The sequence below is a fragment of the Staurois parvus genome, unplaced genomic scaffold (assembly GCF_062004578.1).
Source record: "Staurois parvus isolate SC_StPar_1 unplaced genomic scaffold, SC_StPar_1.0 ptg000450l, whole genome shotgun sequence".
In the NCBI taxonomy this organism is placed as follows: Eukaryota; Metazoa; Chordata; class Amphibia; order Anura; family Ranidae; genus Staurois; species Staurois parvus.
Genome location: NW_028318246.1, coordinates 4,259,696 through 4,283,269, shown reverse-complemented (window position 1 = coordinate 4,283,269; position 23,574 = coordinate 4,259,696). Strand labels below are relative to the sequence as shown.

General features: G+C 40.9%; 1 protein-coding gene across 4 annotated transcripts in view; it reads left to right on the top strand.

Moving 5' to 3' along the window:
* GPSM2 (G protein signaling modulator 2) overlaps window positions 1-20,193 on the top strand; it is a 163,663-nt gene extending 143,470 nt beyond the window's left edge. For all 4 annotated transcript variants that reach the window (XM_089688696.1, XM_089688695.1, XM_089688698.1 and 1 more), the window contains 5 exons: window positions 5,660-5,730; window positions 8,080-8,259; window positions 11,033-11,195; window positions 14,190-14,407; window positions 18,266-20,193. In XM_089688696.1, coding sequence (XP_089544822.1) covers window positions 5,660-5,730; window positions 8,080-8,259; window positions 11,033-11,195; window positions 14,190-14,407; window positions 18,266-18,433 — 800 coding nt within the window. In that variant the 3' untranslated portion in view covers window positions 18,434-20,193. The remainder of the gene's footprint in view (window positions 1-5,659; window positions 5,731-8,079; window positions 8,260-11,032; window positions 11,196-14,189; window positions 14,408-18,265) is intronic.
* The last annotated feature ends 3,381 nt before the right edge of the window (window positions 20,194-23,574 follow it).

Genomic DNA, 23,574 nt, shown 5'->3' with positions numbered 1-23,574 from the left:
CAGAGAGTTGTTGCTAAATTTATTTATACAGTACTGATCACCTTGCATCTGGAGGATCGACCTGCTGAAAAGACCTTTTCTCTGTATCCTCTGAGTCATTCCTATATGCAGACTGGAAACAACAGATAGGTCCAGAGCTCCACCTGAGAGTGAGTGTGACAAAGCATTTTCCCTCAGAAAAGGGATTTGTAAACTGGTGAATGTTGCCCACTGTAGAAACACCTGTAATCCATGTTAACAGACATGCCAACAAAAGGTTGAAGGTTAAATTCCAGTTGGAATTAGCTGATTTGGCCCTCTATCGTGTTGGCAGTAACATTGCTCTGTCCAAGCATGTCAGAGTGGGTAAGGTCCCCTAGAGGATCCCTCTACTGCTGGGGTAGGCTTCTGTTTTATAGAGCAACTAGAGCAAATGTTTGGATCTTTGTGCTTTAGTGTAGTGGCCTGTTGCAAGGCTCAAAATGTATGTCTCACATGCTATTGATGTCTATACAATTGCATAGGGCACTCTGGCTGGTTAACTGATGAGCCGCCTAAGGTTCATCTGGTTCGCATACCCTTCAAGGGCACGTTGGGTCAGAGGAATCTCGCCTATTTCCCTCATCTTCTTCAGCAGTAAGTACCCTTAGCCCTTCAGAGCCTAACTCCCTCTTAGGCTATAGGGCCTGATGCCAGAGGTATGCTAACCTTCTCTGGCATGCCTTCAGCATGAAGGTGTACCCCCAGTCTACACGTGGGAGGCTGTGTGTATATCTGGACTGGTCCTCTGGTAGTTTGCCTTGCTGATATTTGGGTGCTCTTGACACCCCTCACTCCCTTGTGTGTGGCGCTTCCTTCAGCCGGTCTTCTTCTTTCTCCTTATGCTACTGCACTCAGTAATGTGTGTTCCAAAGTCTGCTGAAGTACCCTGCAGAAGCTGATGCACCCCTTGCTGTAGTTGGTGCCTCAGAATTCTCTCGAGAGGATCCCTTTACTTACTAGTTTGGCTGCAACCAATCCCTTCTGCTGTCTTCGCTAACAAGGGCCTGACCCCTCAATATCCATTTGTAGTCACCAGCTATTTCTCATGACATTCAACACCCCTTAGAGGACAAGCTTTCGGGATCCTTGCACTCAGAACTCTTTGTAAGGTCCCAACACCTCTAAACTTCAGCTGGATTGGGCACACCTTTGTCTAGCGTTGGTAACAGCTGCTAACCAACAGGCAAGGCTGTGTAGCTCAAATCCTTGTTTAGTGTATGATGTGAGATATCCCTCCCCCCTTTCCTTTTTGGAAGTTGGAGGGTATATTCTCTTGACCTTGGTCCCTCCATTTCTCATTGACTCTTATTCTTCAAGATCCCCCTTGACATCTGAGACCCCAAACTTGAGAGGAGACATCCGCATGGCACCTACTGGCCCTGGCATGACTTTTCACTTTTTAGTGGATGCGTCTTGCTCATGCTCCTACCCTTAACAATATCCCCTAACCAACCAGCTTCACTTTAGAGTTTGTACCCCTGGGATTCACCTGTCTTTGAGGGATATTGCACTGAGAGTTCTCATTTTTCCTTGGATTTTATTGTGTTAGAAAATGTGTCTGGCTATTCAACCTCATTCATCTCATGGTAGTTCCCTCTCTTGTGGTTCTCAGAGTTGAGAATATAAGGCTTGGCTTTGTTTCTATAATGCTTGGTCTCCTTTTGTGGACCTCTTTTGTCCATGGTTCCTTTTAAGGGCATGTACTCCTGGTGTTTCAGCCCCGTGTTCTTTTTCTTGACTGCACTGCATTGTTGGTTTATTCTTACTGGTCTGGCAATTGTCTTTCTTCACCTCCCCTACATTTAAAGCAAATTTATCTGGTTTCAGATTTAGGTATTCGTCTTCCTGATAATCATTTGTTGCAGATGCTGTATATGGCTTGCTCACAAAACAGAGGGCGGTAGTTGCCAGCCTCCTGTGAGCAGCAGGAGACCCTGTGCAAAGATATATTGTCTTGTGAACTGGCAAAGTGCTATTTAGGTCCAGTGCAGTGATCCCCAGAGTCCCAAAAGGTCTTTATGCCATTGGCCCACTGAGGTGGGTAAACTTTGCCACGCCTGGGGGGCCCTGTGGTGTGGAAAGGTGAGTATTCTGGAGTTAGCATTGTTCCCTGTTGAAGAAGATGAATTGCTTGATCCCCTCCTGGCCTCTGTTCTTTGAGGGACCCCTATGTTTCCCCTCTCTTTAGACACAATGTTTGTTTTGCACCCCTTTTTTATTTTGATTAAGGTGCCCTTTTTTCCAACCCTTTCCGGCTACCCCAAAGGCCAAATAGCAGTGTCGCTGTTTAGGGGCACTCCAGGAGTCTTTTGCTGCGCTATTGGTAAAAAAATACTAATAGTGAGTTACTTATACTTTAAATGTACTCCAACCAATATTATTAAGTCAAAATGCATTAATCACCAAGAGATTGTTGTGTCCACCACCACAAAAGCACACTGCTCCTTACCGAGTAGTTAGACCCCAGATTGTAGGTGGTCTAACAGAGCATGATGCTGAATAAATCTTGCTTGTAACATCCTAAATGGAAAAGATGTGTCACAGACTTTCATATCTCTCCTACTTTCTTCCTCCCTTATTGTGATCCGCTGTATACTCGGTCAAAAAGGATAATACTCCAGATAGTGTGATAACATACAAATGATTTATTAAAGTGCTTAAAAAGCCACTTACAAACTTCAAAGACAAACTAGCATGTACGTCTAAACGCTGATGGTGCCGGCTGCATACAGGCATTGGTAACTATCAGTACAGTTTCCGCCCAGCCACTAAGGGGATCCCCAGATACCACCTTCTCCCCATGTTAGTGAGTAAGGGGTGTCCCACCATGTACATTCACCATTGATCACATCATCTAGTGGTGATGCTCCACAATCATCACGGCGGTGGTAGGCACTGTATATGAGAGCCCCTTATTGTTAAAGGGGACTCCTAGATTTCAATAAGTTCCCCTCCCTTGATCCCCAATCCACCCACCCCCCCCAGAGGGTCAGATTTTGGCCTTGGTGGCTCTCCTCTAGAGACCCATTGCTTTACATACTTGGTTACTAGTAGTTTCAGCTTTGGCTGCTCTTACCTGTAAGGAAGTGTTCCTGGTGATCCGTTGTGACAAGGTGGCCTTACAGTCTCAGCCTTTTACCTAAGGTAGCTTCTTTGTTCCATCCTAACCGGGATATTGTGCTGCCTTCTTGCTGTCCTAAGCCTTAGATGCCAGGGGACAAGGCTGTTCATACATTGGATGTGGTTTTCACAATCAAGGTTTACCTGAAGGTGACTGCAGCAGTTCATCAGTCTGACCCCTTTTTTGTGCTTCCTGAAGTTGCACAAGTGGATCATGCAGCTTCAGTAGCTGTCATTTCTGGTTGGACACATTAAGCTTTCGTGGCTCAAGTTTTCAATGCTGCTACTTATTCTTTGGTTCATACTTTTAAGAAAGTACTACCAGGTGAATGATACAAAAATGTGTTGCACTACCTCCTCATAAATAAACCATAAGCTTTGAAAACATACAGAGACTGTCCAAAAAAATTATATATAACAGAAATAATGTGATAATAAAAGTCCAATCCAATATATGTTGCGTTATCATCCAGCAATATTCAACACTGTGAATATTGCTCACATTGACCTATAAATTATAATAGGCCAAACATGCTTTATAAGGAATATGTGTCTCCAAATTTCTGATCCATGATATGTTCCTTCCAAATATTATGCCTCCGTTGGACCTTTAACCACTTCCTGTCCGGCCGTTGTATATAAACGGCCGGGCGGTGGCAGTGCAGGGGCGGATTGCCGTTTATAAATGGCATCCCCGCCCCCTGCTTCTGCGCTCTTCCTGGGAGCGCGCAGCACCGCGATCTGGTGCCCGCTGTGTCCTCCGATCGTCGTACGGGACCTCTGTGCGATGTCCCGATCATGTGGTCACTGATTGGCCAATCAGTGATCACATGCAGAGTAGCAAGCAAGATGTCACTTCTGACATCATTGCTTACTACGTGTGAAATCTGTGAATGATCACAGAGGTCACATGGTACAAGGCTATTCACAACTGCCTTGTACCATGTGACAAGCTGTGACCAATCACAGCTCACACAGTATTTCTCAAAAGCTGCAAGAATGCAGCCAGAGAGAAGGAGAAATGATTGCTTTTACAGCCTTTATGGGTGTAAAAGCAATCAGTGCAAGAAAAAAAATCTTCCTCACCCCCCACAAGTAATACAGTGTCACCATGGTGACACTGTACTGCTACGATGACACTATGTAAAAAAAAACAAAACATAATAATATAAAAAATAAAAATGTAAAAAAATTATAATTTTTGGTTATCGACTAATTTGGGTTATTTTTTTTTACTAAAAAGATAACTGAATAAATTTTGGCCAAGATTTATGATAAAATATTATTTATTTGCAAAATTTTATAAAAAAAAACACCTTTTTTTTTCAAACTTTTTCATTTATATAGCAAAAAAAATAAAAAAAACCCAGTGGTAAATAAATACCACCAAAATAAAGCTTTATCTGTCTCAAAAAAGTGCTAAAAAATTCATATGGGTACAGTGTTGCATGACTGGGCAATTGTCATTCAAAGTGTGATAGCGCTGAAAGCTAAAAATTGGCCTGGACAGGAAGGGGGTAAAAATGTCCGGACTTGAAGTGGCTAAGCTCCAGTTCCGTGCAAAATAAAGCAAAAAAAATGCCATAGTGTAACACCATTTTTTACAACCAAAAATTAAACGTGCTACAATATCCACTCATGTTAACCAAAATTGTATGCGACTCCAAATTATGGTGAACAATTATATGCGTTACTCCACCGTGCCAACTACATTGTGGTGTTTCCCATCACCGGGTAGCCATGCACTCACTTTCTTCCCTGACCTAACAAATAGGTCATATACGCTTAGGGATGATAACTAGATTCTGCTTATCCACTGCCGATCCTTAATGACTACTTCATAAGTTCTGGCCCTTTAAGGGAACAAACTCCCGGATATTCAGTGTGTATGATCAAAAATAAAAGGAACAGATCATAGTACAACCCCATAAAATATGAACACTGTATTCAAGTAAAAAAATGCACTCACAAAAGTGATAAATCAAAAGCATATCGTAGCCTTCAATCAAAATGGTTTCTCACATCACTTGTGCCAGTTTGCACATGACTGGAAGTGACGTCACTAGGCTCCACCTGATGCGTTGTGTCACAGGTCAGATGTTACCCTGAAGAAATCATAACGTTTGTTACAAAGTTTTAAATATCAACGTACTACTACTATAAAGAAGGTACAATGTGTTGGTTTTATTAGGTTATTAAAGATGTGATATCCCCAACTTTGAGAAATTCCCACCAACCTGCCCTCCCCCTATGCAATGCACGTGCTGTGATGACCAGTAAGGATGCTTAATCATGAAGTGTTAACTGAAACCAACTCAGAAGGACCCTTAACAGATGTTTGTTAGTAAAACTTTAACAGAATAATCAATTCCTAGGCATGGCTTTTACTTTATAACAGTTGAAAATAGTTAAAAGGTTCATTTTTACTACTACAGGACATTACCCACTTTTTTTAAATCATGCTGAAACATTTCTGATTCCATCATGAATGATAATTTGTTATGTTTGTGTTTTAAAGGTGCAAGGCCTCGCTTAAGCAGGCGTCACAGTATGGAGAATTTGGAACTTGTTAAGTTAACACCAGATAAGGTAATAAAGCTACAGTTTTCCATTTTTGTGCTGCATCTGGCATGCAGCTATATTTTTATAGAAAACATTATAGGCTAAACAAGAAAGGTAGAGAACCTAGAACTCTTCTTAAAGGATAAAGGTTTTTGTTGGTGTCAGCCCCATACCTTCATGTTTGCATGATACCTTAGCAGATTTAATACATTGTGTTAAAGTTACATAGTTATGTTGAAAAAGGACAAGTTTATCTGGTTCAACCAACAGAAAAAAACTGAATATATCAATAAAAGTGTAAGTGTACATGTATAAAAAAAAAAAAGTTGGCAGGTAATTATCTCAACCATTCTAAAAAATGTTGGGTGAACTGCACTCCCATTAGGCTGTTTTTTTGTTTGTTTGTTTGTTTTTTTCCATTCAGCCAGCAGATTGAACAAAAAAAATGGATTCCTCCATCCACACAATCAATCCTTCCACTGAGACATTGTATTCTGACAGAAATATTCTGTGTTCAGTAATCTGTGTTCAGTTTGTTTTTTTGAAGGTGGTAAAGGGAATTGCCAGCTTTTTAATTTAAAAAAAACATCACACTACACACTAGATAAGATAAATACTTTACTGTATTTGTCATTTCTATACATATTACATTTCTCATGTTATTCTTTACAGCAGAAATATTATAATTCATCATAACCACACATACCCACATGTCCAACCTTAAAGGGTTAGTTTACCTTTTACAGAAAAAAGTTAAAAGGTGAAATAACACCAGAGACACCCACCTCCCAACCCCCACACTGTCAGCATCCCCACAGCCGCTCCAACGGTCCGGGGATTTGAGTTCCCCGGTCTTCTCTTTTCTTCGTGAGCTCTTTTGGGACAGGCCACATTCATTCTGATTGGTCGGCACTGTCAATGTGAGAAAAAAAAGCATCTGTTTCCTGCAAATAAAGAGCCAATATACTTCCCTATACTTCCCTTTCTGGGTACACCTGTCTGCTACTTCTCATTTCCATTGCTGCAAACTTTGTCCATCCCTTCAGCAGTTTCAGAAGGGTCTTTCTCCACGCTGTGGATACTTCAACCCCCATGTCATTGCTGAATTCATTGTCACTCTATACAAAAAAGAAAAAGGTTAAAAGATTTTCTGGACATACACTTTACACCTTACTATGTAACTGCAGGGCATTGATAAGCTGAATGTACTTGTGAGAAAACACACCATTTTAACATGACATGATGAAAGAATATGCTAAAGTAAATGGAAAATTTAAATAGAGGCCCTAGAGAATAGAATGGTGGGTGTTGCAATTTTTTAATGTCACACGATATTTGCACAAAAGTTTTTCAAAAGCAAATTTTGTGGAAAATGTACACTTTATTGAAATTTTAGTAACCACAAACACAATATAATACTGAACTTTTAGGTAAAATAGGAAAAATATGTAACGGTGAGTAAATAGATACATAACATGTCATGCTCTAGAATTGTGTATGCCCATGGAACGGTTCCAAACTATGGTACCTAAAAACCTCCATAGGCAACACTTTAATGGCCTTTACATGTTATCAGTTTAGAGTTACACAGGAGGACAGGTGCTAGCATTATTGTTCTCACTCTGACATTAGCCACTCAAATCACTTCCACATTACAGGGAATTGCAGAGTAACTGAAAATGTCGACTGCAGCTGCAGGCATCATCCCGATATAACCACTTAAACCCGAGGATGTCATATGACGTCCACCCATGGTTAATTGGTAGTCTCGTCCCACACTAATGTGGTGCAGGGAAATCGCACCAGATTCCTGTTCAAATCACATGCGATTCTGCGTAGTATGATTTGAGTCAATTCATTTGCATGGTTCAAATCACACTGCATCAGCCTGAAAAAGGTGTAGGCAGATTCTTTTTTTTTTTGCCACACTGGAATCGGATCGCATAGGTGTTTACACCTATGTGATCTGATTCAGGCAATCACATTGCACTTTGCGACCTGTTTTTGGGTGTCGTTTACTTAACATTGACACAAGTAGCGGATCACATGAACACAGTGTGATTGTGGTGCAGTGCGGGAAACACACAGAAATCGTTGCGAATCCTGCATCGCATCGGTGTGAACTGTGATTTGGGTAGATGCAAGCATGTCCACTCACCTACTAGTGTTTTTAAACATTTAGCCTCCAATTTGTAACAGTATATTTATGTCATATCAAGCAGTGTTACCACACAATCCCTGCTGGACTCTCTAAACATACTGTAAGGAGAGGAAAGCCTGGGGAAAGCGAACTATCCATGAACAAAATGAAATCTATATTGATACAACAATAACATTTCTCTTCAAACTTTTTTTTTTTTTTTTTTTTTTTTTTAGGTGCAGAACTGGAACACTGAAATACTTGCAAAGCAGAAGTCTCTTCTGTCTAAGCCATCTGCCAAACTTATGTTTGTGAATAGACTTAAAGGAAAAAAGTTTAAGAACAGTACTGCAAAAGTCCTACAGGACACCAGCAATTCTTCTGATACCATCAGAAAGATGGCAAGCACTCAGCGGGTTTGTTTTGCACCCTGCCATTCTTACAGCTTTCTTATTACTGAGGTCATTTGTAGAAGCCAGCAAGAGATCTTTAATGAATTACATTTACGTAGAAATATTTTTAATGTAAAAAGACATAATATACAGTGGGTAAAAGAAGTACTGAATACATCACCATTTTTCTCAGTAAATATATTTCTAAAGGTGCTATCGACATGAAATTTCTGAACTTATTTGTTTTTGTTTCTTTGTATGAATGGATTGCATGGGTTGTTACTGGCATGTGGTGAAAATTTCATGTCAATAGCACCTTTAGGAATATATTTACTGAGAAAATTGGTGATGTGATCGAAACTTATTTTACCCACTGTATGCTTGTAGTTGGTATTTATAAGCAATTCACTTTCAATGCCAATGACATCAGGTATTTGCTATAACCAAGATACATATATATACACACACACACACACTATATTGCCAAAAGTACTGGGACGCCTGCCTTTACATGCACATGAACTTTAATGGCATCCCAGGGTTCAGTACTGAGTTGGCCCGCCCTTTTGTAGCTATAACAGTTTCAACTCTTCTGGGAAGGCTGTCCACAAGGTTTAGGAGGGTGTTTATGGGAATGTTTGACCATTCTTCCAGAAGCGCATTTGTGAGGTCAGGCACTGATGTTGGACAAGAAGGCCTGGCTCGCAGTTTCTGCTGTAATTCATCCCAAATGTGTTCTATTGGGTTGAAGTCAAGATTCTGTGCAAGTCAGTCAAGTTCCTCCACCCCAAACTTGCTCATCCAGGTCTCTATGGACCTTACTTTGTGCACTGGTGCTCAGTCATGTTGGAACAGGAAGGGGCCATCCCCAAACTGTTCCCACAAAGTTGGAGCATGAAATTGTCCAAAATGTGTTGATATGCTGACTCCTTAAGAGTTTCCTTCACTAGAACTAAGGGGCCAAGCCCAACCCCTGAAAAAAAACCCCACACCATAATCCACCCTCCACCAAATAAAGACACGTCCATCGGATTGCCAGACAGAGAAGCGTGATTCGTCACTCCAGAGAACACACCTTCATTGCTCTAGAGTCCAGTGGCAGCGTCCTTTACACCACTGCATCCAATGCTTTGCATTGAACTTGGTGATGTAAGGCTTGGATGCAGCTGCTCGGCCATGGAAACCCATTCCATGAAGCTCTCTGCACACTGTTGTTGTGCTAATCAGAAGACCACACGAAGTTTGGAGGTCTTTAGCTATTGACTCAGACAGCTGGAGACCTCTGTGCACTGTGCATACATGGCAACCTATCACGGTACCATGCTTGAATTCTCTGAGCTGAGAATTCAACCTCCTATTCTTTCACAAATGTTTGTAGAAGCAGTCTGCACGCCTAGGTGCTTGATTTTATACACCTGAATTCAATGATTTGGAGGGGTGTCTCAATACTTTTGGCAATATATGTATGTGTGTGTGTGTGTGTGTGTGTGTATATATATCTATGTATCTATCTATCCATTCAGACGTATTCGACCCTTGGCGATTGCATGGACCGTCACTCGTAAGCGACTTTTTTCCATGAATTCTCTTAGCAATTATTTTACAGGGTAGGTTTTATATATATATATATATATATATATATTTTATTATTATTATTGTATTAAGTTACTGTGGTATGCAGTTCCTTTTTATATTGTCTTATTTTGAATTTATAGCCTTGGTGTACACTGTCTACTTACTTGAGATCTGATGGTACGTTATGTGGTGATTCTTCATTACAAATACTATAGTTCTAAGCATCCTAAGTGTGTGTGCACCTCCACCTTTGGCACAACTAGTTTAACAGGTGTGTTTGTACATGACTATTTTGGCCAGCTGAGTGTGGGTTGGTAGGCTGAAGGATATGATTCCCTTTACAGTCACCTTTTTAGTAAGGTATGAATGCAGTATTTTAAATAAACCAAGGATTGGCTGATAACTTAAGCAGTTTTTCTTTTTCTTGGTGTGTAGAAATCCTTATGTAATAGAAAAGTGTTAAAATGTCTTCAGTATATTTTATGCTGTCTGTGTCCCAGTGATGAGATTTAGTTTCACTTCCTGTCTGGAAGACACAACAGGAAATGAAAGGAAATATTTACAAAGTGGGGAATATTTCCTTCTTAGATAGTTGTCACTAAAATGGGTGTCCCCACTGGAAGATTTATTCCTGCCTCTTGTTCTGGTGCCAAGTCTAAGATGTAAGATTTTTGGTTCATTTCTGTCTGTGGCAATAGTCATCAAGCTGAATATAGAAGGTGAATGTACACAGTGTGTATACAACCAGCAATAAAAACCTAACATGGTTCTGATCTTTCCCTACTATATTTTAAACCAAATACTTTTCAGATATATACTTTTAAGTAACCTCTATGGCTACTTTGAAATGTGGTAGAGTGTCACCTACTATAAATCTCAACAATTAGCCATGTTTATAAAGACAGGGAAAAAGGATTCTCTTTGGAATTCGCAAGCTTATAGAGAAGACCCCTATACTTAAACATCTTTCCTTTTATCACTGTATGCTCAAATCAGTAGGTCTATAGCTGAAATGTAAACGCTTCTTTTATCTAGAAGGGTGTACAAAGTGAGAACTCAAATAGTTAAATTACAAATAAACACAAGACCAAAAGGAAGAATGAACTGAAGTTGTCATAGGGTCATGCTTCTCTTTTGGTCATGCACAGTGACTTTGACTACTGAACTGATTTCCAGTAAATTTCATTCAAGTAATCATATTCTTTTTGCTCCGTGTCTTTAGAAAACAGCGGTTGTAGACAGCATAGGAGATGAAGGCTTTTTTGATCTATTGAGTCGGTTTCAAAGCAACAGGATGGACGACCAGCGGTGCAGCTTACAGGGCAAGAACCTCTTGAGTGTTCCCACAACCACATGTTCCACCCCTCCAAAATCCATGAGAAAATGTATGTGACACATTTGTTATTCATGAATGGAAAACTTTTCTGTATGAAGTTTGCTGAGAAAATAAGACTGCATTTCTGCTTTTTTGTGGTGCAGACAATGTCTTAAAGCTGAACTCCAGACAAACTGCTATACACAAAGGTGAAATACATATACAAGCTTTTTCACCTGCCCAAGGATTTTTATTTCTGCCCATCCAGTCCTAAGATATACACAGTTCTGCTACGCAGCACAATCCTTCCTTGGAGGGTATATGATATTTGTGTACTGCAATCTGACTTTCACTTACAGGTCTTCTCTCCATTTTCTGATTGTAAAGTGAACAGATCAACTTCACAGTGAAGAGTTAATTTCTCTGTCACTCAGCTCTCTGTAAGCATTCTCCCCATCTCTGAGCTGTGCTGTACAGAGACTGCAAGAGGCTTGTACCAGGTCAACTTCAGGTACTTACACAGCTTGCATTAAAAATACATTTAATTATTTATTAATAAATGCAAAGCTACATTAGTTTGTGACTTTTTACTGCCGGGAGTTCAGCTTTAAGTGATAAAAGTTTGTGTGAATGGGGATGTACTCTGTGCTAGTAGTTACTCAACTTTTCTGGTTGAACTGACTAAATCCAATGGGTATTAATGGAAGGCATATTCTCATAGTGTTTATTAAACTTCAGCATCAACTCAATTTCATTAGGCCTACAAAAGATGAGATCTACTTAACCACTTGCCATCCTGAGGATTTACCCCCCTCCCTGACCAGGCCATTTTTTGCGTTACAGCGCAGTGTTACTTTAACTGACAATTGCGCGGTCATGCAACGCTGCACCCAAATGAAATTTACGTAATTTTTTTCCAACAAATAGCTTTCTTTTGGTGGTTTTTGATCGCCTATGCATTTTTTATTTTTTGCGATATAAAAAAAAAGACCGACAATTGTGAGAAGAAAACAATATTTTTTACTTTTTGCTATTAAACATGTCCAGTAAAAAAAATGTAAAAAATCAAATTTCATCATAAATTTAGGCCAAAATGTATTCTGCTACGTCTTTGCTAAACAAAATCCCAATACGTGTAAATTAAATGGATTACGTGAAAGTTTTAGCGTTTACAAATGGCGGTATATATACTGGGATTTTTTAAAATTTATTTTTACTAGTAATGGCGGCGACCAGCGACTTATAGCTAGACTGTGGCTGGCATTCTGACACTGGGGGGAACTGACTTGGTGTCACTGACATTCCCAGTGACACCAATACAGGGATCAGTGCTAAAAAAAAAAAAGCACTGACACTGTACTAATGGCACTGGGCAGGAAGGGGTTAACATGAGGGGCGATCAAAGGGTTAACTGTGTGCTGGGAGTGTTTTACTAGGGGACTGTGTCCGTGTGCTTCACTGTAAGCCATCCAAAGCAGTGTGCCCGAGCCGACAGGGAGGAGAACTGTTTGTAAACAAAACCGTTCTCCTCCCCGTCGGAGATCATTGGAAATCACCGGATGCTGGTGAATAATCACCGGACGGGACCCGGTGAATGGCGACGTGGGTAGGCCACGCGCACAGCTTGTGTGCACCCCTTACCTGGAAATGCAAAATCACGTATATATACGTGATTTTGCGCACCCTGCCGCAAAACTCGGAAAGGAAAAATTAACAAAGCATACCTCTATATTGTGTACTAACCTCAAGCCAAAGCACCCAATGTGGTTCCTATATGAACTCTTTCCCTCTATTATCTGCATGAGTCACTTCTGGCAGTCTATGCCAATATTGGGAGGGGTGGAAGAACACATAAGGTGATTGACAGCCTCAGCTGTGACTGTTTCCCTAGAGGGGGTGTTTCCATTCCCTGCACACAGCTCCCTTCTCCATGCTGTGCAGCATTTGACATCAGATCCCTACCCCTGCCTTCCACAGCTCAGAAATGCTGTGTAAACTGTGTGCTTTAGGAGGGTGTAGAGGAGAGAGGGCTGCAGATAAAACAGGTACAAATTGTTTAGGAGGATTTATTTAATCTCTGTGAAAATTTTCATTTCAGTGGGTATATGTAAGGGTTTGCAATCATTGTAAGCTTCTTTATTGAATAATGAGGCTGCCCTCATTACATTCATGAAAAAGTAGTGAGGCTGGGGGCTACAGAGAAGCCCAGCTTTTACAAGAAAAGTTATGTTTACATGTAATTTCAATTGCCCACATCTGCATGTCTACTGTTTATTTTGACATGCAACTTTAATTTAAAGCCCCAATCTGGGCAAAATTAATATTTAGTTATCTGTTGGGCAGATACAGTATCTCACAGAAGTGAGTACACCCCTCACATTTTTGTAAATATTTTATTATATCTTTTCATATGACAACACTGAAGAAATGACACTTTGCTACAATGTAAAGTAGTGAGTGTACAGCTTGTATAACCGTGTAAATTTGCTGTCCTCTCAAAATAACTCAACACACAGCCATTAATGTCTAAACTGCTGGCAACAAAAGTGAGTACACCCCTAAGTGAAAATGTCCAAATTGGGCCCAAAGTGTCAATATTTTGTATGGCCACCATTATTTTTTTTAAACTAAATTGAGTTGACCTGAATGCTTCTCCAGCGATCAGGAGAAGCTTTATATTTTTATCAATGAATCTTATTGACTGAGCTGGAGAAGTTGGCGAATGATTTTATGATTTTCACCTTTACCAATCAGAGGAAGCTTTGTATTTTTATATAAATACAAGTTTTCTCCTGAATGGCAGAGAAGCATTCAGGTCCGCTGGATTTAGTTGCAGCAGCAGTTTGCAAGTTTCCTGCATTGCTGCAAAACACAGCACTCCTCACTGTATGTAGCTGATGCTACTATAATATATTACAGTACACACAGCAGCTGCAGCTTGTTCCAGACTAGCTATTTAAAGTCAAAATAAACATTCTACTTTAACTTAATAGTTGAAAATGTTCAGTACTCGGATAGTATTACTGATGTGTTCTGCATTCTAACTGATTATTTTACTCCTTAGCTCTCTCTGCATCAGCTGTTTCCCCTCACACTGATGAGTTCTTAGATCTCATTGCCAGTTCTCAGAGCCGTCGTCTGGATGACCAGAGAGCCAGTTTTAGCAATCTCCCTGGTTTGCGGATCAGCCAGAAACATAGTAATTCTGTTCTGAGTCACCTGATGGCTAGTGAAAACCGGGAGCCAGATGAAGATTTCTTTGACATGTTGGTAAAATGTCAGGTGAGGAGACTGTATATTAAGGTGTTTCTCTAGATTAGGTTATTTTAATCTACAAAATTTCCTGTCAGTCACAACATTGTGATAACAGTATACTATATATATTTATTGTTTGATTGACTTCTGTTCAGGGTCATTACAAAATAATGTAATATAATAGTAGTGCTCTTCAGTATATACAGTTGTGCTCAAGAGTTTGCATATCCTTGCAGAAATCGTGACATTTTGGCACTGACATTGAAAAAATTGACTGTTATTTAAGAATAATGATCATATGAAGCCATTTATTATCATATAATTGGCACCTTTTTAAATCATAATGATAACAAATATCACCCAAATGGCACTGATTAAAAGTTTACATAGCCTGAAATGTTTGGCGTTTGTTACAGACACACAAGGTGACACGCAGGTTAAAATGGCAATTAAAGGTTAATTTTCCACAACTCTTTAAAATTGCAATTAATTTCTGTGTATAAATAGTCAACCAGTTTGTTAGCTCCCATGTGGATGCACTGAACAGGCTAGATACTGAGCCATGGGGAGCAGAAAAAGAACTGTCAAAAGACCTGCATTACAGGGTAATGGAGCTTTATAAAGATGGAAATGGTATCAAAAGATATCCTAAGCCTTGAATATGTCAGTCACTTTTTAAGAAGTGGAAAGTCCGGGGTTCACTTGATACCAAGCCAAGCTCAGGTAGACTAAGAGAGATTGCAGCCACAACTGCCAGAAGAATTGTTCAGGATACAAAGAAAAACCCACAGGAAACCTCAGGATAAATATAGGCAGCTTATCTGAACAAAAATCAGCTGCAGCATTGAGTTGGCAGAAAGAAACCTTTACTGCACCAATGCCTCAAAAAAGCCCAGTTACAATATGCCCGACAACAACTTGACATGCCTCGCTGGGCTTTTTAGTTGCATTGGTGCAGTAAAGGCTTCTTTCTGGCATCTTGACTGTATGGCTCATTTTTATTCAAGTATCCTCGTATTGTCTTCCCTAAAAAAAAATACCACCTTTTTCCAAAGCAACCTGTATTTCTCGTGAGCTTGCCTGTGGGGTTTTCTTTGTATCCTGAATAATTCTTCTTGGTCTACCTGACCTTGGTATCAAGGGATCCCTGAATTTACCACTTCTTAAGTGATTGAATAGTACTTACTGACTGGCATATTCAAGACTTTGGTTATCTTTTTTTTATATCCTTTTCCATCTTTATAAAGCTCCATTACCTTGTTACACATGTCTTTTGACAGTTCTATTCTGCTCCCCATGAGCGCTAACAAGCTCATTGACTATTTAGACTCACAGGCCACTTTATGCCAGTACCTTGAAAAAGAATTCATACCCCTTGAAGTTTTCCACATTTTGTCAAGTTACAACCAAAAACATAAATGTATTTTATTGGGATTTTATGTGATAGACCAACACAAAGTGGCACATAATTGTGAAGTGGAAGGAAAATGATAAATGGTTTTCAAAATTTTTTACAGATAAATATCTGAAAAGTGTGCTGTGCATTTGTATTCAGCCCTCCAGAGTCAATACTTTGTAGAACCACCTTTCGCTGCAATTACAGCTGCAAGTCTTTTTGGGGATGTCTCTACCAGCTTTGCACATCTAGAGAGTGAAATTTTTGCCCATTCTTCTTTGCACAATAGCTCAAGTTCTGTCAGATTCGATGGATAGCTTCTGTGAACAGCAATTTTCAAGTCTTACCACAGATTCTCAATTGGATTTAGGTCTGGACTTTGACTGGGCCATTCTAACACATGAATATACTTTGATCTAAACCAGGGGTCCTCAAACTTTTTAAACAGGGGGCCAGTTCACTGTCCCTCAGACCGTTGGAGGGCCGGACTATAGTTTAAAAAAAAAAACTATGGCCATCTCCTGTACTGTGTCCGCATTTGTTCAGAGACTGCGGACATACAATGGCGGTGGGAATACTGGGCCGGCCGCTCTATAAGACGCACAGACATTTCCCCCCAAGTGTGTCTTATGGAGCAAAATAGTGTCCCATCATTGGTTTCAGTGGGAGGAATAGTGTCCCATCATTGGTGTCAGTGGGAGGAATAGTGTCCCATCATTGGTGTCAGTGGGAGGAATAGTGCCCCACCATTGGTGTCAGTGGGAGGAATAGTGCCCCATCATTGGTGTCAGTGGGAGGAATAGTGCCCCATCATTGGTGTCAGTGGGAAGAAACGTGCCCCATCATTGGTGTCAGTGGGAGAAATAGTGCTTTATCATTGGTGTCAGTGGGAGGAATAGTGCCTCATCATTGGTGTCAGTGGGAGGAATAGTGCTCCATCATTGGTGTCAGTGTGAAGAATCGTGCCCCATCATTGGTGTCAGTGGGAGGAATAGTGCCTCATCATTGGTATCAGTGGGAGGAATCGTGCCCCATCATTGGTGTCATTGGGAGGAATCGTGCCCCATCATTGGTGTCAGTGGGAGGAATAGTGTCCCATCATTGGTGTCAGTGGGAGGAATAGTGTCCCATCATTGGTGTCAGTGGGAGGAATAGTGTCCCATCATTGGTGTCAGTGGGAGGAATAGTGTCCCATCATTGGTGTCAGTGGGAGGAATAGTGTCCCATCATTGGTGTCAGTGGGAGGAATAGTGTCCCATCATTGGTGTCAGTGGGAGGAATAGTGTCCCATCATTAGTGTCAGTGGGAGGAATAGTACGTCATTGGTGCCAGTGGGGGAGGGGGTGGAATAGTGCCCCATCGTTGGTGTCAGTGGGGGGAGGAATAGTGCCCCATTGTTGGTGTCAGTGGGGGGAGGAATAGTGCCCCATCGTTGGTGTCAGTGGGGGGAGGAATAGTGTCCCATCGTTGGTGTCAGTGGGATGAATAGTGCCCCATCATTGGTGTCAGTGGAATGAATAATGCCCCATCATTATTATCAGTGACACCAATGTTGGGGCACTATTCCTCCCACTGATACCAATGATGGGGCACTATTCCTCCCACTGACACCAATGATGGGGCACTATTCCTCCCACTGACACCAATGATGGGGCACTATTCCTCCCACTGATACCAATGATGGGGCACTATGCCCCCCACTGACACCAATGATGGGGCACTATTCCTCCCACTGACACCAATGACACTTAACTAGCCGACCCCTGTTCCAGCATGGTGCTGCTGCAGCCAGCATGCCTGGTTGCAGCAGTACCATCTGCATGGCACACTTACCGGGCGGTCAGCTGTCCTCCTTCTTTTACTTCGGCCTCTCCCTCCCTTGATTTTTCGCGGGGCCGCTCGGCTCCGCCTCCTCGCCGGTGATTGGCCACCTGCGTGCCTTTCCTGAGCTACAGTACTGGCGCCCAATCACCGGTGAGGAGGTGGAGCCGAGTGGCAGCGCGGACATCGAGTGAGGGAGCAGCCGGAGTGAAGGAGCTGCGCATCCTGGACTGGATTGTCGTGGGACTGGGACCGGAGCCAGGTAAGAGACAGCAGCCCCCTGCCTGCCCCTGTACTTAGTGTCCCCTGCCGGCGGGTCGGATGAATGTGCTCGGCGGGCCGCATGTGGCCCGTGGGCCGTAGTTTGAGGACCCCTGGTCTTATGTATATTGATTTGTTATATGCCTAAAAAGTAGGGGTATACATCTTACGGGTGCACATTTCTAAAACCAAAGTATACACGTGCTCATGTTTTTATCAAGTAATTTTATAATATTTGTACGATAAATGTTACTACTTTAATGCAGCCGAAACTACAACAATGTATATAAAGTCCCATTGGAGACAATCTTTGTTCATTTAGTCAAGGGACAAGGCAGCGCTCACCTCACTGTTTTTAGTGTGCTGGAAAGGGAGTGATTCAGTGCCCATTTTTATTGCTGTTTCAGGGTTCCCGATTAGATGATCAACGTTGCGCTCCTCCTCCTCCACCAAAGAAAGGTCCTACTGTCCCAGATGAAGACTTCTTCAGTCTTATTCAGCGTGCACAAGCTAAGCGTATGGATGAACAGAGAGTGACATTGTCATCTTACCCTAAAAGACCTAATTCAAGTTAGGGAATGCTGCCATATATGATGTTTTACATTCTCTTTTTCTGGACTAATGGAGTATCAGCCATATTGTGTTAACAGATCTAAAAAGACGGGTTTTTCTTTCATAGCACTGTAATTTCTACCTGGTTTTTGTAAAGCATGGCTGCTTACATGGTATAGTTTTACTCCATTCCTGTGTGACGGGCATTGCTTGTATTATGTTTGGTGGCAACCATTAGCTATGATGTTATTATTCTTGACGCCTACGACACTGCCATTTTATATTTTGCCCTCTTTTTGGAGAAATGTATGTTTTAGATTGTCAGTACAGATGTGGAATTGGCTGACTTGTCTTTGGTTGGAGAGGCTTCCATTAATACATACCATGCAGAGTGTGATTCGCTACAGGGTTTTTGGTTCACTTAACAACCTGACATTTATTTTTGAAAGCCTGACATTGATGGTAGAGAAATGAAAAAAAAATAATATTCTTGTCCACCTATGATTGGTTGTTTGAAAGAAACACTTGTTTACAGACTTAGGTGCTTGGGCCCATGAGAATAAAACAACTGTAGTTTAATTCTTTTTAGTTACTTAGTTCCCCCCACCTATTTAATGCTGCCCACCTGGTCTTATTCTTACATTCTGCCCAGATCCATTGATCTTCATTCTGTGTCCCTGCTGCAAACCACACAGCATTGCATCTGAAAATTTCCACTTCATCATGTGCATGCATGCTGCAGCCCTATTCGTTCCTATGGGAAAGCCATATTTTGAGCAACCTCTCGAGGCCACCATGGGTACAGCTTTCCCATTGGAATAAATGGGACTATGGCGCATGTACAGTATGAAACTGCCATTTCTGAAGGCAGCAGGGCCACACAGTTTAGGTCACTGAATCAGGGTTTGAATATCAGTACAAGTTCCCCTCACCCCCTGGATGCTGCTCTAAGTAAAAAAAAGAATTTAAATAAAATACACAGTGGCAATCTGTTTGAAATGCAACTCTATTTGTTAGATTTTAAAGGAAAAGGTACTATCAGATTTTAACATTATGGTCAGGTTTTCTTCATGATGTCCCATTCTGAAAAGTTTTATCACCAAGTACTGCTTTACAGCATGTAAGGTTTACAAGCCTGCCTCTCTTGTACCCTCAAGGGTCAATGCAGTCCTCTTCTGAAGAAGTCTTTCAGAACAAAAATACATACTGTATATATGTACACTTTCATAAACATGCCTTTACAAGAAAAACAAAAAACCTAAGTTAAAAAATCCAGATTGGTGGATCTAAGGGTTAATGGTCTGGGATTTTTTGATAAAGCATTGTACTTGTTTTGTCTGTTGATACCATATTCTGAAGCACTAGTTGTTTATAACTATGTAAATAGTTTTTTTTTTTTGTAATGTACGATTTTAGATTTTTGCTGTGCTCAGTAGAAGCCTCTTGTGGCAGAACCATGGTACTTCATTATGAAATCAAAACTTGGAAGAGTGCCATGAGTGCACATTTCCTCCATCTCAAAGGGCTATTCTTTAGAAAATGGTACTATTAATGTTGCGTCTAATGTGTTTTGTTTTGGTTTTATTGTTTGTTTTTTGTTTTAGATTATCCAATGTGTAAAATAATCTTTATATGAATTTTTAAGGTTGAAAAAAAATTGATTTTCTTACACCACTAATTCCTTGCACATTGTTTTGGGTTGTTTTAAGATGTACATTTTTCAAACAAGCCATGTGAGATGCTTCAGAAATTAAATGCTAGTGCAGAATGCTAATTCTTTACAGCCATCGTCTGAGTGGTATTTTTTTTCTGGGCTAGTGTGAACTGTAGAATATAAATATGCCCAGAACAATGCTATTGGTAAGCCTTTTCTTTGGAGAGGGAGTGAACTACATTACTATTGCATGATGCAGTGGTGGGAAAGACTTTCTCCAAAATGCGCTTCATTACTTTGTAAGGGGTCTATGCAGCAGAGCTGCACATGCTTGTCATGTAAAAAGGACTTGTAGCTACCAAGATCAAATTATCTATAGAATAATGTGTGTGTGTATGTAAATGTGTGTGGGTGTGTGCATGTAAACACTCACCTGCCACTTTATTAGGTACACCTTGCTAGTACTGGGTTGGACCCCCTTTTGCCTTCTGAACTGCCTTAATTCTTCATGGAATAGATTCAACAAGGTGTTGGAAACATTCCTCAGAGATTTTGGTCCATATTGACATGATAGCATCACGCAGTTGCTGCAGATTTGTCTGATGCACATCCATTAAGGAGAATATCCCGTTCCACCACATCCCAAAGGTGCTCTATTGGATTGAGATCTGTTGACTGTGGAGGCCACTGGAATACAGTGAACTCATTGTCATGTTCAAGAAACCAGTTTTGAGATGATCTGAGCTTTCACATGGTGCATTATCCTGCTGGAAGTAACCATCAGAAGATGGGTACACTATAGTCATAAAGGGATGGACATGCTCAGCAACAATACTTAGGTAGGCCATGGCATTTAAACGATGCTCAATTAGTACTAAGAGGCCCAAAATATGCCAAGAAAATATCCATTACACCACCGCCAGCCTAAACTGCTGATACAAGGCAGGATGGATCTATGCCATCATGTTGTATACACCAAATTCTGACCCTACTATCTGAATGTCGCAGTTGAAATCGAGACTCATCAGACTAAACATTTTTGCAATCTTCTATTGTCCAATTTTGGTGAGCCTGTGCGAATTGTAGCCTCCATTTCCTGTTCTTAGCTGACAGGAGTGGCATCCAGTCTGGTCTTCTGCTGCTGTAGCTCATCTGCTTCAAGATTTGACCTGTTGTGCATTCAGAGATGGTATTCTGCATACCTTGATTCTAGCAAGTGGTTATTTGAGTTACTGTTGCCTTTCTATCATCTCGAACCAATCTGCCCATTCTCTGACCTCAACAAGGCATTTTCATCTACACAACTGCCGCTCACTGGATATTTTCTCTTTTTCAGACCATTCTCTGTAAACCCTAGAGATGGTTGTACTTGAAAATCTCAGTAGATCAGCAGTTTTTTAAATACTCAGACCAGCCAATCTGGCACCAACGACCATGCCACATTCAAAATCGCTTAAATCCAATGTCCTCCCCATTCTGATGCTCGGTTTTAACTTCAGCAAGTTGTCTTCACAACGTCTAGATGCCTAAATGCATTGAGTTGCTGCCATGTGTTTGGCTGATTAGCAATTTGTGTTACCAAGCAATTGAACAGGTGTACCTAATAAAGAGGCCAGAGAGTGTATATGCCCTTATTAATATGTTTTTTTGAACAGTAATTGAAATCCAGATGACCATTTCTTTTTAAATATGCAATTACTACATACAGTGCCTTGAAAAAGTATTCATACCCCTTGAAAATGTCCACATTTTGTCATGTTACAACCAAAAACATAAATGTATTTCATTGGGATTTTATGTGATAGACCAACACAAAGTGACAAATAATTGTGAAGTGGAAAGGAAAATGATAGACGGTTTTCAAAATTTTGTACAAATAAATATCTGAAAAGTGTGGTGTGCGTTTGTATTCAGTCCGCTTTACTCTGATACCCCTAACTAAAATCTAGTGGAACCAATTGCCTTCAGAACTCACCTAATTAGTAAATAGAGGCCACCTGTGTGTAATTTAATCTCAGTATAAATACAGCTGTTCTGTGAAGCCCTCAGGTTTGCTAGAGAACATTAGTGAACAAACAGCATCATGAAGGCCAAGGAACACAGCAGACAGGCCAGGGATAAAGTTGTGGATAAGTTTGAAGCAGGGTTAGGTTATAAAAAAATATATCCCAAGCTTTGAACATGTCACGGAGCACTGTACAATCCATCATCCGAAAATGGAAAGAGTATGGCACACCTGCAAACCTACCAAGACATGGCCGTCCACCTAAACTGACAGGCCAGGCAAGGAGAGCATTAATCAGAGAAGCAGCCAAGAGGCCCATGGGAACTCTGGAGGACCTGCACAGATCCACAGCTCGGGTGGGAGAATCTGTCTACAGGACAACTATCAGTCGTGCACTCTGCAAATTTGGCCTTTATGGAAAAGTGACAAGAAGAAAGCCATTGTTGAAAGAAAGCCATAAGAAGTCCTGTTTGGAGTTTGCGAGAAGCCATGTAGGGGGCACAGCAAACGTGGAAGAAGGTGCTCTGGTCAGATGAGACCAAAATTTAACCTTTTGTCCTAAAAGCAAAAAAGTGAAACGTGGTGGCAGCATCATGTTGGGGGGATGCTTTTCTTCAGCAGGGACAGGGAAGTTGGTCAGAGTAGATGGAAAGATGGATGGAGCCAAACACAGGGCAATCTTAGAAGAAAACCTGTTAGAGTCTGCAAAGGACTTGAGACTGGGGCAGAGGTTCATATTTAAAAAGAAATTGTCAACTGGATTTCAATTATTGGTCAAAAAACATTAATAAGGGCATATACACTCTTCGGCCTCTATTAGGTACGCCTGTTCAATTGCTTGGTAACACAAATTGATAATCAGCCAATCACATGGCAGCAACTCAATGCATTTAGGCATCTAGACGTGGTGAAGACAAGTTGCTGAAGTTCAAATCGAACATCAGAATGGGGAAGACATTGGATTTAAGCAATTTTATAAACTGTAAATGGGGTCCCAAAAATTTTCTGTGATTTGTCAGCATTTGGTTAAGAGGAGCATTGTACTTTAAGTTCAGAAGAATAAAGGGTATCAAAGGAATCTGCAATATCTTTACATAGTTTGTAAAGTTGAATAACTACACTGGTCCATCCAGTTCAACCTGTGTGTGTGAGACTCCTGGTTTCCATATCCCTGTACGCTGTGTTCGCTAAGAAACGCATCTAAAAATGTTTTACCTTATCTACATTCTCTGCTGACCCCACCAACTGTGGAAAGGAGTTCCACATCTGCACTGCCCCAACAGTAAACATCCCCCTTACGTAGTTTAAGATTGAAGCTTTCAGTAGTCACTACTCAAGGATTTATATACCACTATCATATCCCCTCTTAAGTGCCTCTTCTGCAGGGGAAATACGTTTAATATTTGTAATTGTTTCCTGCAGCCCTACAGGCCCTTTACTAACTTTGTTGCCCTTCTCTGGACTCTACAGTTCAAAGCACATATTTTCTGAGCATTGGTGACCAG